This window comes from Mchenga conophoros, linkage group LG20, assembly GCF_057382185.1.
Source record: "Mchenga conophoros isolate Kocher_MC1m ecotype Shallow Benthic linkage group LG20, M_conophoros_male_GT1.1, whole genome shotgun sequence".
In the NCBI taxonomy this organism is placed as follows: domain Eukaryota; kingdom Metazoa; phylum Chordata; class Actinopteri; order Cichliformes; family Cichlidae; genus Mchenga; species Mchenga conophoros.
In genome coordinates, this window is record NC_140545.1 from 29,127,052 (window position 1) to 29,141,665 (window position 14,614).

General features: G+C 38.2%; 2 protein-coding genes across 2 annotated transcripts in view; one reads left to right on the plus strand and one right to left on the minus strand.

Annotated features, from left to right (window-relative positions):
• The window catches only part of LOC146551042 (uncharacterized), a 30,658-nt gene extending 25,548 nt beyond the window's left edge, over window positions 1-5,110 (plus strand). The window contains exons 20-25 of the mRNA XM_085259934.1: window positions 686-862; window positions 964-2,337; window positions 2,432-2,473; window positions 2,947-2,997; window positions 3,118-3,184; window positions 3,418-5,110. Coding sequence (XP_085116060.1) covers window positions 686-862; window positions 964-2,337; window positions 2,432-2,473; window positions 2,947-2,997; window positions 3,118-3,184; window positions 3,418-3,476 — 1,770 coding nt within the window. The 3' untranslated portion in view covers window positions 3,477-5,110. The remainder of the gene's footprint in view (window positions 1-685; window positions 863-963; window positions 2,338-2,431; window positions 2,474-2,946; window positions 2,998-3,117; window positions 3,185-3,417) is intronic.
• A 3,215-nt stretch (window positions 5,111-8,325) lies between these two features.
• Window positions 8,326-12,202, minus strand: LOC146551043 (PAN2-PAN3 deadenylation complex catalytic subunit PAN2-like). Its single transcript, XM_085259716.1, has 12 exons — window positions 11,552-12,202; window positions 11,280-11,422; window positions 10,995-11,101; window positions 10,800-10,898; window positions 10,574-10,702; window positions 10,172-10,309; window positions 10,025-10,084; window positions 9,686-9,934; window positions 9,398-9,541; window positions 9,120-9,299; window positions 8,961-9,012; window positions 8,326-8,609 (listed from the first exon to the last, which is right to left on the minus strand). Exons 1-12 carry the CDS (start codon window positions 11,629-11,631, stop codon window positions 8,425-8,427), a joined length of 1,566 nt encoding a protein of 521 aa, XP_085115842.1. The 5' UTR covers window positions 11,632-12,202; the 3' UTR covers window positions 8,326-8,424.
• Window positions 12,203-14,614: the final 2,412 nt, after the last annotated feature.

A 14,614-nucleotide genomic window follows, 5' to 3' on the forward strand; every position in this document is an offset into this window, starting at 1 on the left:
TTCCTATCAAAGTTGCTTAATAAACATTTATTTTATTTTATTTTATTAGTATTTTCCTTAAATGTGTTAAATATATATTTTCTCATCTAAATGTCCACTGAGCTGTGAGCCAGGGGGCGGTAATGCGCCTTAACATTGGTTGCCAACCAAGAAGAAGAAGAAGCTGTGAGCCAGGAGGGAGGGGGTGAGCGAGTCCTAAGTGATTCGCTTAGGCAGAGCGATGCTACTGTGAACCGAGGAGCTATTTTCTTGATGTGAGCTTCTACTCAGGGTTTTTTCTTCCAGTTCAGAGCAGAAGTTTTTTTGTTACGATACTGGATGTTGTGTTTTTCTCCACAATTTTAATTATAAGCTAGATACATTGCTGCTAACAGCAACAGGGATGAGTCAGTGAGTCAGTTGGACTTGTGAATCATGATTCATGAGTCAGTAAAGTGATTCTCGAGTATTGAACGATTCGTTCATGATTCGCGCATCACTACACGGTATTCACTGTTCGGTTTATAACTGCAGGCAGATTAAGGTTAAAAGACTGTAGTAAACGTAAGCCAGATTCTGTGAGGATTTCTACAAACAAAAACCTTTGAGATAGGAATTAGTAAATAGGAAGCCCAAATTTGTCATTCTAACTTAAACATTGAGTTAAATTGTGAAACTAAATACTTTTTCTCTTCAACTCTTGCAGGTCTTGACTGCCACTACACTGCCAGCATTTTTGCAACAGCTCAGCAATGTTACTAATGGGAATTCTGAGCAAGTGGTTAACTCACCTAAAAATATTGATGCTGTTGTTCAAATCCTCAGAAATGTAGCCAACAGAACAGAATTATTCAATATCGCAATCAATGAAAACTCAATGAAGGTACATGCTAGTTTACTGAAGTTTGAGTATTCTAAATAATACATGCTTTTTTTAAATTTTGTATTTGTTTATTCAATCTAATACTTTTTTTTTTACTGTAGGATATCCTGATAACTGCAGGTGTTCTCACCACAGATCAGGCAAGGGACTCATGGAACTTTCTGAACAAAAACAATGAAAGTATCTCGTATAACATCTCTAACCCTGACGGTGTTAGTTCATCATTATTGCAGTCTCTTGAAATAATAACAAAACACCTTGCCAGTTTCAATAATTCTGGTATTGACACGCCTTTTATCATCTTGAACAGAACTATATACACAAACCCTATCATTGGTGATTTTAATTCTTCAGTGGTGATAGAAATACCACAGAATGAGGGTAAAAATAAGTTAATCACAGTGATAACATTTGCCTCGCTCAATAATGTACTCCCTGCAAGAGAAATAGACAATTCATCGATTAAGGTCATCGGTGGCAGGGTTGTACTTGTTCAGTCCAGTGGCCAAATCAATAATATCTCTTTGACATTTGATATTTTAAATGATACACTGAGAGATCCAAAATGTGTCTTCTGGAACTTCAGTCTCCTTAATGGTCTCGGAGGATGGGACGATGAGGGCTGTGAAGTGGTAAATACAAATGAAACTGGAACTGTCACCTGCAACTGCAACCACCTGACCTCATTCTCTATCCTGATGTCACCAAACAGTCCAATTAGCCCAATTTTGGACTATATAACCTACATCGGAGTTGGCATTTCCATGGGTTCCTTGGTCATATGTCTCATCATTGAAGGCCTCATATGGAGAAAAATAAGAACGAATGAAACCTCTTACCTGCGTCATGTTTCCATAGTTAACATTGCTGTGTCCCTCCTGATTGCAGATATTTGGTTTATAATTGGAGCAGCCATTTCAGATGCAAATCATAAAAACCACTCAGCATGCACTGCAACTACCTTTTTTATCCATTTGTTCTACCTAGCTCTGTTCTTCTGGATGTTTGCCTCAGCTTTGTTGCTGCTCTACCGTACAACTAATGTCTTTGGTGGGGGTTTGTCTAAAGCATCTATGCTGGCCATTGGATTTTCTCTAGGCTACGGAGCTCCTCTAATCATAGCAACAGTAACTATAGCTGCAACTGCACCAGACAACAAATATATCAGAGAAAATGTAATCTGCTGGCTCAACTGGGATGAGTCCAAAGCTCTACTGGCGTTTGTGATTCCTGCACTTTCAATAGTGCTGATAAATCTCATTATCCTGGTTGTGGTTTTGTACAAAATTATAAGGAGAAGGGTTGGAACAACTGCTGCACAAGCAGGTGAAAAGAGCGTTTTACTGGTTATTGTCAAGAGCTTGGCTGTGCTTACACCATTTTTTGGAATAACTTGGGGTTTGGGAGCTGGACTTCTGGTGCATCCAAGAGACATAGGAATCAATATTGCATTCGCACTCTTCAATTCGCTACAGGTACAAATAAACTTTTTACCTTTTTATACCATAATAGCAGAATCTTTAATCACTGAATCCTTGATAACGGACATTACTCTGTCTTTTAAAAAAGGGCTTCTTTATTTTGGTGTTTGGAACACTGCTGGATGGTAAGGTATGTACAGCTCAATTTTAAGTCAAGTTAATGAATAAGTGCTTATTGTTGAATTACTTTAAATTAATGTTAAATGATATAATTTGGTTTAACCAACAAAGTGCTTAATGTCTACAAACCTTTACTGACAAAGGAATATGAATTGTAATAATACTACACTAAAATCCTCTTGTCAAGTCAAACTTCTGCCTTTTAGTGCCATTTCATGGTTTCTCTGTAAATCCATATAAATGACTAATTCAGACTTGATGGTGAAAGTAGCAAACAGCAGGTGGGCCCACACTTCAATAAATAACAGTTATATGTATGTGTTCGTATCCCACACAAGCACACAAAAAAGCAAGATAAACATCACCATAGACTTACAAAAAGATTCCTTTTAGTGTTTGGCTGGGCATCATGAATTAATTTACTTTTACAGCTAACTTGTGCAACTTCCATTGTAGTGTAACATTTGAGATTTCACTTACCAGGTGCGGTCAGCAATATCATCATATGCACGACCGTCCAGAAGTGGGACAGGGGTAAGAACAGTTTTCGTGTTCCTTTTTTCTTTCCTTATTTTTGGATCTCAGCCAACTTGTTTTTTGTTTTGTTTTGTTTTTTCAAATATTGCATGATTTGTTTTTTGTATTGTATTTTAGAGCACAAGTGCTGGAAACTCATCGTCAAGTGGACTTCGATTTTTAAGGAACTGGAGACGTGGAAGAGGTAAATAACAATTAAAAAATTAACATAAAGATGCAGGAAAAGCTGTGTGTTGTTAGGTGTGCTTGTACCTTAATCAGGCAGTCCAACACAGAAAACAATTGGATGGGTTGCACATTAACACAAATTAATTTTTTTAATTTTATTTATTCATACAATTATTTTACTTCTTACTTCAGTGTCTACTGTGTATTATTTTTTGCCACAGATTAACTATACTGCTCTGTTTTTTTTAGATGGCTACAACATGACATCCAGTGCATCCAGTGATTTACATTCAGCTAGCAACACATAATGAATGCAGAAATCTGTGGTTATTCAGATAACCAACAAGAAGTCAGGCTTTTCTTTGTTCCTTTTTTCCATAGTATCAGTGAGTTAATCTGTTGTGTTTTTATTAATAGCTTATATAATATTTAATCCCAGAAGAATTTGGCTTGGTTTTTAAGGAAAACAAATAAAGAAAAATATGTGTGATCACCAAAATATTTTTGAATGGCATAATAAATTTTGGAATTGTAATCAAACTTTAAAAAAAATTATGTCATCGTTTTCATCTTTGATTTTGATTTGCATGCATGATTATCAACACAGCACAGAGCATAGATTTGTAGTTATACTAATAGATTTTTATCAATCTATAGATGTTTTTAAAGAAAAGAGTTAAGTGTTCTTATATTCTAAAGAGTGAGTAGATTTGATGTCTGATGTAAACATAAGTAAAACATTGTACTCGCAATATACACAGAAATACAAACTACCTTTGTTTAAAAAAAACGTTTTTGTGTTGGGGACATCTACTCAAAATCTTGCCGTTTCATTCTGTGTCAGTATGTATCATGGCACACAGTCCCACAAAGATCCACATGAAAACTGTTAATTGAGCTGTAACAATTTCATTCATTTGTAATTCAATAATTTCTGGTAATCTTTTATTTTGTGCATTTTGTGAAGTAGCCATGTGTTGTAAAGATGAAACAGATGTCAGGGAACTGTTGCACATTAGGTAGATCTTAATGCTGAAATTTCTCATACTCATGTTAATTTTACCCATATTTATTTTTTTCTTTGCAGAACAGATAACTGTTATTCTAATTAGCACCTTCATAATCTTTACTGGCTACTCAAAGATTAACTAAGTATGCTTTCTGTGCGCCTTTTGTGCATTTAATGTGGTATGTTTTTGGATAGCTTTGACATGCCTTAATTTTGATCCTGATTAATAATGTATACAACTAGCTTTCTATTACTTTCTATTACTAATTATGTCCTGAATTTGTTAAACTTTTATTCAGAATTTGGTGATTTAAATCTTTTAAAAATACCAATCTTGTGTCAAACTCCAGCTTCACACACCCTGTTAATCTGGCAGATTTGTTTGAAGTATCCTAAAATCCAAATTCCTAAAACAAACAAATAAATAAATAAATAAATAAATAAAATAAAATAAAATAATAAAAACCTGAATTGGAATGACACACAGACGAAGTTCCTAATAGTGGTGTGCGGATCGATATTGAAATATCGATTCTTCCGATACCAGTAATTTATGTTCTAGAATCGATTCTCATATTAAAATATCGATATTTTAGTACTTTGGGGTAAATTTGTAGTGTTTCATTAACAGGAACAGTGGAAATAAACTATATCATTTGGATCATCTAAATTGGAAGGAACTACTTCCTCTTACGCCTTAGTCATTTGTGAAATACGGCTGGATAAATGTGTAGCAGCCTCTGGCATGCACACTCACAGCAATGGCTGAGCATAAACGGAGTCATGTGTGGATGTATTTTACCTCCACAAACAGCTAAGACGCGGTTTGCGATACATGTGGCAAGACAGTAAGGTGTTGTGACAGCACCATTAACCTCGTCAAACACCTGAGAGTAAATCATAGAATATGATGAGCTTATGTTGAGGCGAACTGAAGAGGAGTAGAGGGACAGACTCAAGCGCAGACCACAAACTCCTTTCGAACAAGAGTGAATTTATTTACAGTGATCTGCCACAGTGCAATATATATACAAAGGTGTTTGGGGGAAAGGGCCAGGGTTCCAGGGTCCAGGAGTGAAAGGGGCCAGAGTCCAGGGGAGGGGGTTTCCACACACAAACAGCTCCTCTTTTCTCCACCACTCTTCTTGCTCAGTCACAGTTGCACAGGGAACGGGTCCGGTGCCGATCTGCGATGCGTTTGTTGTTCTCTTTTGTGCGTAGTAGGGCCGCTTGAGTGGCCCGCCAAACTCGACAACACCTGTGTAAATTCATTTCTTTTGAATTAATCCCTTCTTCTGAAAAAGAACCTCTCCTGGTTTAAATGGCACTTTGGATTTCCTTACTTTCTGTTCCGCTCCCAACCCCAAATAGATGCTGACAAGCTGACACAGTAACATGGAAGAGGAAAAGAAGTTGGAAGGAAAAAAAAATAAACCTAATGCCTAACAATGAAAAATGTAAAATAAGATCAATAATAATAATAATGATAATAACGGTAAAAGATGAAGCAACAAGTTTTTAGTTTCTTGTTTATTCCAAATGATCATCCAGATGTATGTGACATGTGATGACAAACACCATGTTTGTCATCACATGCTTAAACTCATCATATATTTTTACATATGCTGAACAGGCAGTCAGACATGCTGTCACTGTGGGGTAGATAACTGCATGAACACCATACGGCAGGGGTCTCAAACTCCAGTCCTCGAGGGCCGCCGTCCTGCAACTTTTCCATGTGTCCCTGTTGCACAACCCGTTCTCACTCCCGACGCGTAACACACCTAGTAGGTCATTAGCAAGACTATAGAACTTGACTGCATGCTGAGTTGGAAATTCAGCCATTTGATTCATGTTACAGCAGCTCATGAGTGAATGAACATGGTGCAATAAAAGTATTTTTAGAAGTATATGTTTCCAAATACATGCATTTACTTACTCGATGTTACAATATTTCTGAGAGCTCGTTTTTAAGCCTCCCAGTTATCAGTTTTGTGATCACACTATTGCTTTAACATTATTGAGACTACACAACACATTCATCCCTGACCTCCTCATATCCAGCTGAACAGGATTACTATACTGTGTAGATTTACAAATTCTTTCGTGGAAATCTTTTTAACATATCTCCTGGATCATTACTAACTGTATGTTTGGTTTTACTTGTAGAGTTGTTGTAAGACCAGACAAGGAGCTCGAAAAATTTTATGGTTCCCAAAACAAAACAAGCCAAAAAAAAAAAACAATGAAAATAATGACATAAACCTTTAAAAACAACTGTGTGGAAACGGTAAGAGTATGCAGATCATCCAGCAGAGGGCACCATTATATCAAAAAAATCGTTCAAATGTGACTTAAAGATTTATTAACCCTCTCAGGCTCAAATTAAGTTTTTGTTGCTAATGTACAAAAGAATACCTCCAGTGGTACTTCTGAGGGGAAAAAAAACCCTCATAAAATATGTATGTGGGGTAATCAGGTTGTTTAGCTTTTACTTGTTGCAAATCTGCAACGCCTGCCTTGACAGGGTTAAATTAAACACATCTATTAAAGTATAGTTACTACTTTTCAAAGGTGGTGGCTGTAAATGCTGCACTTGAAGCACAGTCCTTACCAGTTAGGGCTTTTTAAAGAGCTCGAGGTGAAATATTGAGGACATTTTTTTCCCCCAAAAATGTTACATGTGTCATTTATAGAAGAGAAATAACAGCTTTTGAAAAATTAAAAATCGATCTGAATTCTGAGAAACCTAAAAAAATAAAAATAAAAATCCAGCTGTAAAATGAACAGTGCAACAGATTTCACAGAAGCTGGTGAAACAAACAAACTAAATTCATTGTGGTTGGAATCTGTTTTAATCAAGATTTGCATGGATTCATGCACATTCTCCACTTCCTGGTATCAAACAACAAACATTTTACAGTTGTTACACCCCAGCCCAGGGAAAACTGGCGTGCAACAGAAGAAAAATAAAAATAAGGAGAAATGCCCCCACACTCCCTGCTCTCAAGGAAGACGAACCAACAAAAAACAGCTACCACGGATTTCACAACAGCCTGTCAATTTATCAAGTCCCAAAAGGTAGCAGGCGTCAGGGTGAGCATGGCCAAAACAACAAACAAAAACTCTAGAAATGAAATGCAGCTGGCTTACCTTCACAGAAAACCCCAAACGAAAATTACAGGTGTCTTACCTGCCTCCCTAACCAAAAACAGGAGAAAAGGTTCCCAAAGAAAAATGGCTTCTCACCCCTACAGCTACCAAGTAAGACAAAGTATCGACAACTATTTACATCTATATACAACAAACTATTTACAACACAGGGGGAGATCACAACAATCCATCCATCCATTCGCTACCGCTTATCCTTTTCAGGGTCGCGGGGGGTGCTGGAGCCAATCCCAGCTGTCATAGGGCGAGAGGCAGGGTACACCCTGGACAGGTCGCCAGTCTGTCGCAGGGCTAACACACAAGGACAGACAACCATTCATACTCACATTCACACCTAGTGGCAATTTGGATTATCCGATTAACCTATCCCCACAAACTGCAAGTCTTTGGACGGTGGGAGGAAACCGGAGTACCCGGAGGGAACCCACGCAGACACAGGGAAAACATGCAAACTCCACACAGAAAGACCCGGCCTGATGGTGTAATTGAACTCAGGACCTTCTTGCTGTGCGGCAACAGTGCTAACCACCGTGCCACCGTGCTGCCCACAACAGCAACAATGACAAACTGAAATATAGGGCTTAAATACATAGAGGGAGCTATCAGGGAATGGACAACAGGAGGGAAACACAGCTGGGGCAAATCAGAACTGACGAGACAAGGAAGCGTAAACTGAACACACTGAGATAAGACAGACCTTCAAAGTAAAGCAGGAAACACATAACAGTCACGCCTAAACAAAACACTGACAATATTGGATTGTAACACAGTGCTCAGGATGACTTCATTTACATGCAACAATTTTGTTTTTTTCTTTTAAAGAAAAAAAAAAGGTTCAAATTCATATTCTGAATGATCACTTTCCCCCCTGTAAACCTCTCTGATATAAAAAGCTTACATTTAGATATGATAAAAACAACTGAGTCACTGACTCAAAGCAAATAACTATAAAATATGATACAAAATAAGCAGCCCGAGCATCTTCAGGTCATGGTGTTGCTCACAGTCCCATCACAGAGGGAAGCACAGCAGCACCCGTGGATGGAAGGAGAGTGCATTCAGTCCACTCAGACGGACTATCTCATGTCCGAATCAGGGACTTTCCAGTTCAGCTGGAAGCCTTTGTCGTAGACTTCGTAGAGCACCTTCGTCACGTAATGATTCCCTCCTTCCTGATACAGCTCCAGGTACTTCCTGTAAAGCTTCAGGGCCGTGCATGAGTCCTCCATGCTGTCGTGGGTTTCTCCCTGGATGTTGAGGCCTGTGGACATGAAAAAAAAGGTCAGGAATGATTAAAATGAAAGTGTTCAGCTTCAGATTACAGTGTGGATATGAGGAATTAACACGTACGCTTTAGTGCATGAACTCAAAAAAGCCTCTAAATACTTTGTTGTTCAGATTTAATTCCAAGATGAGTTTGATGACAACTAAAACATCATGAACTATACTGACTTAATACTGAATACTTAACTTAATACTGACAGTAATATGAGCGGATTATCCAGTTTACATATTTAAATCCTAATCCCTCTCACTGTAATAATGTGATTTAATTCGATTACAGACTCATATTTGGATTAGATTTTTGTTTTTTTTATTTCTACTAACTTACCAAGAAAATACCAAGCAAGGAATTTCGTGTCGATAACTTGATCTTTGGGAACCTTAAGAAACAGAAAATAAAAAACATTAAAATCAAAGCACATCTATAAAAAAACATCTCTAAACTATATGAACTAATTTGAAATATATAACAGATGAAATAACGTACCACTAAATTAATGACACGAAAGTCATTCTGCAGGCCGTGGCCGACGAAGCGAACTCCTGCATCGATGAGGAAGCGTAGCTTCAGGTAGGTCGACTTCAGCGTGGTCACGTGCTTAGAGGATACTGTGGCATCCAGGTCTCCAGGTTCGATTCCAGAGTATTTTGTCAAATAGTCGACCACCTGGAAGAACAAATTGACAAGTTAGCGGGTGGATCCTTGAAACATTATATATTCATTCTTTCAGGTCATCGTGGTCTTTTCTCTCTGCAGCTTCTCACCTGCTCCTGAGTGGAGATGTAGTCATCGATGAAGGGGACCCCCTCGTTGGGCCCCTGACCCCTCACACAGGTGATCCTGGCCACAGACATCTGACTGGGCGTGATGGTCGATTTGGTGCCGTCGCTATGCAGCACTGCTTCCTCCTGCAAACGCACACATTCAGGGGTCAAATTTGTTTTAAATACTTGAGTCAGATTAGCTGAACTACTGAAAATATGTACTAGGAATATTTAAAATTGTTTTTGATCCTATATTATAATTAATGATGGTATCATAGCCAGACTTACCTCACTGAGCTTTACAAACTCAGCGTCCAGCCCCACCAGGTCACCAGCCTGCGGCATCTCACTGACTGTGAGTGGGATGAAAGTGGCGTCTGTCTTGCTCTGCTTCTCAGTCCGATATAAGTCGGATTTGACTTCAGACTGATTGTGCTGACACTCACTGCGGAGGTCGTATTTGGTGTGGTAGTTTCTCTTGGCGTAACACAGGATGGCTGGCACTTTCCAGCTCACATCAAACTGTGCAGCCTCAGTCTGCAAACAAAAGGAGAAACATTTTTAAATGACTGCACACATTAAAGTTAGCATGAATAAACAAGCAGGAATCTTATCTAGGATCCTTACCTGCTCAATCGGCTCAATGAGGAAGTCATTGAAGAGGTACCACTGCTGGCGAGAGACTCCCTGAAATAATAAAATCATTTTGAATGTTAAAAATGAAACTTTTTGTAGTCAGCAGATGTCAAATTTTCTTATCTAAGCGTCACTCACCTCTTTTCTTTGATGGTAGGTCTCACCCACTTTGATGTGTGCGACCATATTACCACCCGCGCCAGCGTCCAGGATGTGCGGCACCGTGACCACCAAGTCATACAGAGAAGCTCCCTCCGCCTGTTCAGCAGCACTTAACTAGTAACAGAAAGTGCAAATAATTGTAAGATAAACTTTTTCATTTCACAAAAGTTGAGAAATTCATGTGTTACAGAAACAAAAACACTAAAACCAACCTATAGTTCAATATCTACAATGCTTCAGATTAGTGTAATAATGTTTTAAAAATATTGCTCCTGGAAATATGGATTTAATTTTGAAGTGAAATTTTAACTCAGTAATGAAAAGTTACTCAGTTATTTCTTCAAGTGCAAAGATCAGCTGAAAATCTAAAGTCCTCACCTCCTCGCCCTCAGGCCAGCTGCTGATCTCCAGTCTCTGACTTTTGCTGAGGGACATCTTGAGAGTGGCGGGGATCCACACGTGACGCTGATCCTGATCTGTCTTCTGCATGGATTTGTTGAAGGTGTACTATAAAAACAGAAACATGGGCAATCATGTAAATAATGAACAGATAAATCATTACTTTCTTTTAACTGTATTTAAACACAGTGAATCAGTGGCTTACCTCGGCCTGAACCTTCCAGAATTCGGCCTCTTTGCTGCTGTTCACCTCACAGTTTATCACCAAAACATCTGGGAGACGTCGAATGTTGCGTGTCTGCACCTACAGTGTAACACAAAGAAATGATTACCCTGCACAACAGGTAACAATCAACCATAAATGAATTGTCATTATGAGTGAATGAAAGCTGTAACTCACTGTGGGCTGATACTTGTCACAGTTTCCACACCATGTGTGAGATCTCTGCTGCAGGCAGATGCTTTTCTTCAGGATCTCAGCAAAGTCGTGCTCCTTTATTCTTTCTCCTGAAGTGTCAAAGTACAATGAATATCAGTGTATACATCAAATCAAGCAGATATTTCCCTCTGCTCATTCAAAAACTAAATTCATTCAAACCATTATGTAATCATTAATAGTTCAAGTTTCAAAGACAGAGTAATTCACAGTCACAGATATCCATGCTCTCAGTGCTCTCAGACTCACCTTGAGAGTCAGGGTAATGCATGTTGAACAGCAACATGAGGGAGGAGTAGACTGTTTCTATGCCACAGAGACACGGGCTGCGGTTCTCAACTTCAGAACAAAACAGCTCTCTAATGACAGAGTCGCCAGGGGAGCCCAGAGAACTGCAACACAAACACAAATCACAGTTTCAGAAACCAGAAGGAAAACTCTGCATTTATAAACAAACATAATGATAAGACTGGGACAGTGTCCAGTAAGAATGCAGGTCAACAACGATGTGTTTTACCTACTCCTGGTCGTCCTGTAGGCCCGTGGATCCTCCTGCTCCTGTGTCTCCTGGAAGAGCTGGTAGAGGATGAAGTGATTCCATCTCTGGATTAAGCGACCTAGCTTGACTGTTCCTGTCGTCTCCTCATAGTTTTTAACAAGTTTTTTCTAGTTTGATGTCTTTAGTGTGATGATGCTATTCTGATGTGAATAACTTTTTTATTTATGCTCTTTTATAAATTAATATTTTATGCGTATATACATGCCTTGTTAGTTTCTTACTTCATGATATACAAGAAAACATTGACAACTGTGATTAATAAAGAATTGTCTAGCAGACCAACCACTTATTAGATCAGAACTTTTAAACTTACTGACAACTGGGCTGAATTAACCACCCTGCTCGCATTTCTGTTGTTTTTAACAGAGGCAGCCCAGTTACTGTTTTTAAACTGTTCTTGTTTTTTTTCAATCCCTCCTTTACGTTCAGGCTGCCCAGACATCCACTGCATGTCTTCCTGTTGCAGGTGTTTGGAGCCTGACAGGAAGGGCATGGTTTGGTTTTTGGCTTTGTCATTTCTGCAAATGAAAATGGAACATGTAGGGATTATTTCAGGTCTGTTTTGGTGAAATGATTACAAAAATAATTTATGACCAAAGAAAAAACTTATATTACGAGGCAGTATTACACCATATTTAGAAAAAAAATCAATTACGAGATTAAAGTCGTTAATATTGAGTTAATTACGTGAATAGGGTTAAAAAAAACTGAATTGATTACAGAAAAGATACATTGCTAAAATCGAGCAGCACTAACATTAGCTGGGTGGCCAAGCAAGTGTCTTACACATGAGAATACATCACCAAAAAAAATTAAATAAACTTTTGCAGAAGTAGTTCTCTTGGTACACAGACTGCTCTGTGAAAACATTTCAAGTTTAATATCAGTTTAACATGCAAATTACCCACAGTTTATTACAACTTACTTAGCTAGGATCTGCCTCGTGTCGAGTCGAAAGATTCGCTGCAGGACCGTGAGTTGAAAGATACATTTACTACGACTCCCAAGATGCATTGCAGTAAAAACCATCCAATCGCCTTGCTTACGATCTGTTGACATGTCACTAAAGGCGCGCTGTAGATAAATATTGCAATTTGTAAAAAATAAAATAAAAAAATAAAATTTGCAATTTGTAATTACATAATTAAACACTGGGCCAGTTTATTTTCGTATTATCGCTGGTTATTATTTTAGAGTAAATAAAGGAATAACGGGTAGCACCAAGCTGTTGTTATCTTCATTTCCATAGCAACGGCGTTTGAGGATTATGGGTAGTGTGCAGTTACGGGATTAGTGCGCCATCTGCATAAATTGGTCTGATTGGTTGGAGCCGAGCGCATCCAAAACTAACAGTGGTGGAGTGGTGGATGAATCTATAAATGTGTTTTACGTGTGAAATGAAAATAATAAACCTAACAAAGGATTATATACGTTAAATCTGCGCACTTTCAGCTCGTGAATCACTTTGGAAAACACTGTGTGATGGCCACAACATGAAGCGATTTTATTGTTGAATTATCAGTGATACTTTCATGTGTTTTTGTTGAGAAATGTTAACGATGTCATTAAAAGAAAGCATTCAATTGGGGGGGGAAACCCTAAGCATTTATTAAACCTCATGTTTTCCTTTAAACGTTTTATTTTGCTTTATATTTTAGTGATACTCTGGTAGAGAGGCTCTTATACTGTTAATTCAGCATATACTAAAAAAAAATAAAAGCCTTTAAAAGCCTATTTCTGGACAATTATTATTTTATAATTATATAATTATATAATCAACTATTTTGCAATACTTCCAATCAACACACATCAAAAGAAAAGCTTGTGATGGCATCACATGAGATAACTTAAAGCTCAAAGGCTGTTCCATTGACATGTAACCAATCACTTCAAAGCACAAAACCTCTAATGTCATAGTCTTTTTGTGTGTGTGTGTGTGTGTGTGTGTGTGTCCTGTCTGGCACTGTAGCAATCAGAATTATTGTCTGAAGGCCAAGAAAAATGCCCAACAGATTTACTTTCCCAAGTGGGCCTTTTGCTATACTGGTCCACTTGATTGTCATAGTTTATTTGATCTTTATTACTTATTTTTATTCTAAGTTATTGTAATCAGGCCAGACTCGTGGACGGGAAAGAAAAACAAAAAGAAAAGTTCAGAAGAAAGTTAACAGAAGGAGAGGGAAAGAAAAAGGAGAAAAGAGATAGAGAGAAAAGACAATGAAAATCTGCTTCATCACCTTTGTCTTTGTGTCCTTTTTTTTCTCTTTTTCTTTTCCTGGATCACCTGTTGAGAAAGAAAAAAGAAAAGAAGCAGAAGAAGACTAGAGCAATAGAATAAACAACATCACGATGATCTATGGGAATATAACAGTAAATACTAAATGTTAAACATTACTGTGCAGCACGTAAGATCGACAGCGCACAGTGTGCTTTAAGGTAGGAGCCAAAAAGGGTGTAGTTTGTGTGTATGAGCACCCATGTGTACACCTGTGAGCATGAGCGCACTTGTATTTAAAAGGTTCCATGTAATGATCTGTTAGAGGGTGTGGGGGGGCCACAGCCCCGTCCACCAGGGCATGAAGCAGGTATGGAGGAGATCAAAACTCCAGACATCCAGAGGCCCTCAGAACACAAGAGACCAAGGAAGACTAAAAGAGGGGCTGCCGCACCACTATCCCAGAAAGAGCTGAGGAGAGTCCCAGATGAGGGGTCACTCAACAGCCGCGGAGCATAAGCTGTTGAGTGTTCATATAGATTTTAAATAACATACCAGTTGATACTGACATATTTTTGTTACATTTGCAGTGTTGTGGTGTTATATTCTCATGATTCTGTTCATTTTATGAGTATATCCTTCTGCCTTGCTTCACATATTTAATGCTGCTTGGCTAGTTTTAGTCGTGCTAGCATCAGTACAGGTAGAAACAGAGAAACATCAGAGAATCTGCCATGCATCGCCCCATCTAAATACAAATGGAAAGTACAAAAATAAAAATATAGATAACTTTATTAAAGCAATCAATGT